Source organism: Priapulus caudatus, unplaced genomic scaffold (genome assembly GCF_000485595.1).
Source record: "Priapulus caudatus unplaced genomic scaffold, Priapulus_caudatus-5.0.1 Scaffold779, whole genome shotgun sequence".
Lineage (NCBI taxonomy): Eukaryota > Metazoa > Priapulida > Priapulimorpha > Priapulimorphida > Priapulidae > Priapulus > Priapulus caudatus.
This window is the reverse complement of record NW_014577840.1, coordinates 111,692-116,009: the sequence shown is the minus strand read 5'-3', so window position 1 is coordinate 116,009 and position 4,318 is coordinate 111,692. Positions and strand designations below refer to the sequence as shown.

Genomic DNA, 4,318 nt, shown 5'->3' with positions numbered 1-4,318 from the left:
AGAATCATAGACGAAAACAAGGTAAAGTTTGAATATATTTATTCACATATTGATAGATTAGTTACCAGTTCAAAACTATGCAAAACGCTGTTAAAACCCTGACATACTCTTCTCTATTATCCACTCTTGATATATATATATATATAATAAGGTAGCTTTATTAGGTATGCGGGAACATGACAGGTGTGATGCCGCCGCACTAGCTCAAGCCGAACTCCTCTCTCCCCCCCCCCTCTCTCTCTCTCTCTCTCTCGCTCTCTCTCTCGCTCTCTCTCTTACTCTCTCTCTCCCTCTCTCTCTCCCTCTCTCTATAACCCCATTTTTCTACACTTCTCGCCGACTCGTTAATATGTCAGGCCTAGCCAGTTCGGAACCACTTGTCAGCACGGCTGACGTACTAGAGCCCGCATGTGACATACCGTCACTGCGTTACATATAATGTGTCTCTCCAGAAGCCTGCCCCTGAGTGTACATTGTATAGCGTGACTCGTTCATATACTCTGCCAGACCCGAGCAGCGACAGTATATATATAGCAACAAGAGCGTATTAAGAAGGAGAGCGTACAACAGTGAAATGCTGAAACCATGTTGCAGTATTAGTCGAAACTTTGCCCGTTTTATTTTGACGATTCTTTGCGGTATTATTGATCAGCTGTCCTACCTTGCTAATAATATAAAACAGACCGCTTGTCCCTACGATGCCCCTACGCTGAGATAATGAGCGTAATACACTCTTGATAGCAAGCAACTCACGCGACAGAGAGAGAGGGGGGGTACGATGATGACCGTCAACTGCCCCGGTGAGAAACATTGATTGATTGATTGATTGATATTGTATGCATGCTTTCGTATTCCAACATGTAATAAGGTAATCGTGCTAAATGCAAATACTTACTTCATTTGTTTCACGATGGTACTCTTTCCCGATTCTCCAGCACCTGTAATCAAAAAACAATGCCGAACTTATAATACTTGCGAAGCCGGAGATGTGTCACGTAAATGGAATCAAATTGAAATGCAACGTTCCACGTTTTGAAATGAAGCGAATTGCGTTCATGGTGAGAACATGACACGAGCAAATTAAATCAATCACGTTTACGTGGTTATTTGTCCTCGACGTAGGTTTCTAGTTATCTAGTCTACATTCCAAACGTCACCTTACGTGCAGAATTTCTTATTTAACCAGCTACATAGTCAGCCTTGGGCCGACCAATGTACAGCAACCGTATAACAGTTGTGCATAGTTGCCATGGTGATAATTACAGCTGAGGATGAAGAGAGTAAATGCAAACACGGTTTCATTACATTACATCAAGAGGTAATTCATTTGAGGTTACGGGCTGTATGTGTGTGCATGTGGTGTGCTACAGAAGATGCTGGTGGGATTGATTACGTGGGTACCATGATTTTTCAGCTTCAGCAGCTGTAGTGGCAGTGGCGGTGGTGGCAGCATCAGCAGCAGTGGCAATGGCAGCAGCAGCAGTAGCAGCAGCAACAGATTATATATCATTTTATATAAGTAAGGTATGCATGTAAATATCAAATTATATTATATCTATATTGTATTTATTTTGTACAGCATTGTATAATATAGTATATCTGGTGTTTCATACATAAGATTTAAGGAACTTATATCATATATTTGCTCTAATAATTCTCTAGTAGGTCTTTTTGAATTAGCTATATCATATTTTGACAAAATAGTTGCTCGTTGTGTAAGATGAATGTAAATAAATGTTTAAGCAATTCGAAATAGATGAATCGAGCACTGTCTTATGTATACAGTATTGTATTGTATTGTAAAGTAATGTAACGTTACGTAATGTTTTGTAATGTCATATCACGTTATGTATTGTAAATATCATATATCATCATGTCTTGTAATGTCATATGTAGTATAATTTCATATCATGGCATGTATTGTAACGTAATATATCGTCATTGTAGGTAGTATTATGTCGGGTATTGTATGGTTTGTATGTGTTGTAATCATCTGATCACATCATGTATTGTAAATATCATATATCATCATGCCTTGTAATGTATATAAAGTTGTCTAATCGTAATGTGTTGTATTGTATAATAATGTCTTGTCATGTCATGTATTGTACGTAGTATAACGTCGTGTATTGTGATGGATTGTGTGTGCTGTAATAACAACAACAGCAGCAGTAGCAGCAGCAGCAGTAACAGCAGCAGTAGCAGCAGGAGGAGGAGGAGGTGGAAGAGCAGCAGCAGCAACAACAACCGCAGCAGCAGCAGCAGCAGCAGCAGCAGCAGCAGCAGCAGCAGCAGCAGCAGCAGGAGAAGAAGGTGGAGCAGCAGCAGCAGTAGCAGCAGCAGCAGCAGCAGCAGCAGGAGGAGAAGGTGGAGCAGCAGCAGCAGTAGCAGCAGCAGCAGCAGCAGCAGCAGGAGGAGGCGGAAGAGGAGGAGCAGCAGCAGCAGCAGTAGGAGGAGCAGTAGCACCGCGGGGCAGGCAGATCTTCTCGCGGCTAATCCGCGTACATATGATGCACAAAGCAATCGCTTGTAACCCAAGCCAGAGGACATGTGATACTAGTACGCCGTATGATGCTATAGTAAATGTGTGCGTCCTGAAATAAATGCATTTCAGTGGCATACTGCTGCACAGCGTTATTGCTGGTGTTGAGAAGAACTGACCATATAACGCTGCAGCTGTAGTATATGCTGATCTCTATATACTAACTATATAATTATATAACTCTATATAATACAATATCTGTGTTAGTATAATATATTTAGAGATCGGTGGTATTACATGTATGTGGCTTGTTCGGCGGCTAGACTTGCAACAATCGACCTGGATAGTGTGCGACAGAAGATTGTTCTCGGTAAGGTGGGTTTCGAAGAAAGGTGGTCGTTATTACACATATAAGCGATCCAGGGGGAAATGAAAGCACAGCAGTGAGAAACGACTCTTCCTCTTCCCTTTCTCTCTTTCTCCCCCTCTCTCTCTCTCTCTCTCTCTCTCTCTCTCTCTCTCTCTCTCTCTCTCTCTCTCTCTCTCTCTCTCATTCATCACTCTTCTAAAACATTCACAAACGCACGCATGCGCGCACTAGCTTCCACACACCCACACGTGTACACTCTCTTTCTATCTCTTCGCCTATATATATATATATATATATATATATATATATATATATATATATATGTCACACTCGACAAACACATCAGGAACATTTGCATCAAGGCATCACGCCAGCTAAATCCTCTGAATTACAAACCCAGACTTCAAATATACAAATCCTACTGCCGTAGCAATTTCAACTACTGCCCCGCCGTTTGGCACTACACTACAGTGACTACACGGGAAAACATGAGCAAACTCGAACAAATACAGAGAAGAGCGCTCTGTTTTGTTGTACAATGCTAGACATGGGCAAAGCCCAACCTATACAAAGTCTTTTCAAATACTCATTCACCCCTTACAACCTTCGGAAAGTGCTTCCCGACCATAGATCAATAGCTCACGGCAAGAAATCTTTTTGGTATCATGGCGTTTGGCTATGGAATCAACTACGCCTCAACATCCATCAGGCTACAGACTTCAAAATCGTTAAAAGGCTCCTAAGGTCGTGGTCAGGTCCATCCCGCAGATATGCGATGTGCCGCTGCTACCCCCCCCCCCCCAACACACACACGCACGCACGCACGCACGCACGCACGTGCACACACACACACACAATCACACACACACACACACACACACACACACACACACACACACGCAATAAACTAGGCTGTGCTTCTATGTGAATCATCAACTTAGCTGCTCCTGTATTCTTCTCGCAACTTTCTCTGTAATGTCTGCTACTTGCAGTACTTTTGCGACTGATCCTTGTACATACATGTCTACATATCTCATTTGCATTTTATTTGCGGTAATTGTTCTATACACGTATATAATCAGTCAGCACTACATCAACGTATTCCCCGTAGAATTTTTTCGTATAATCGACTCGTAATTTTAGCATCCCTGTGTGCATGGTTATGATTTATGTTACAGTTTTAGTATTCGCGTGTTCTCGTATGTATACATCAGTTGCCGTTACTAGCTGCTATGGGTTTTACGTTTAGTGTCATCTTGTACAATGTTAAAATATAGTGTGTATGATTTAGTTTTAGTAATATTAGTACATACACTTGGGGTACCTAGCTGCCCTGGTCTCATCACTTGTCACTTGTTAAGCTAGCACCTCTCATTAAGAACCGTTTTTCTAATTATTGCACTGACGGTAAGGAGCTTGCAAGCTCATGTTGATATATATTTTACCAATGTACTTAAATTAATATA

The 4,318-nt window shown here is 41.6% G+C and overlaps 1 protein-coding gene across 1 annotated transcript in view; it reads right to left on the bottom strand.

The window, feature by feature from the left end:
- LOC106813473 (guanine nucleotide-binding protein G(i) subunit alpha-like) overlaps positions 1–4,318 on the bottom strand; it is a 27,427-nt gene that overhangs the window by 13,432 nt on the left and 9,677 nt on the right. Inside the window, exon 3 of the mRNA XM_014817609.1 lies at positions 896–938. Within this exon, the coding sequence (XP_014673095.1) occupies positions 896–938 (43 nt within the window). The remainder of the gene's footprint in view (positions 1–895; positions 939–4,318) is intronic.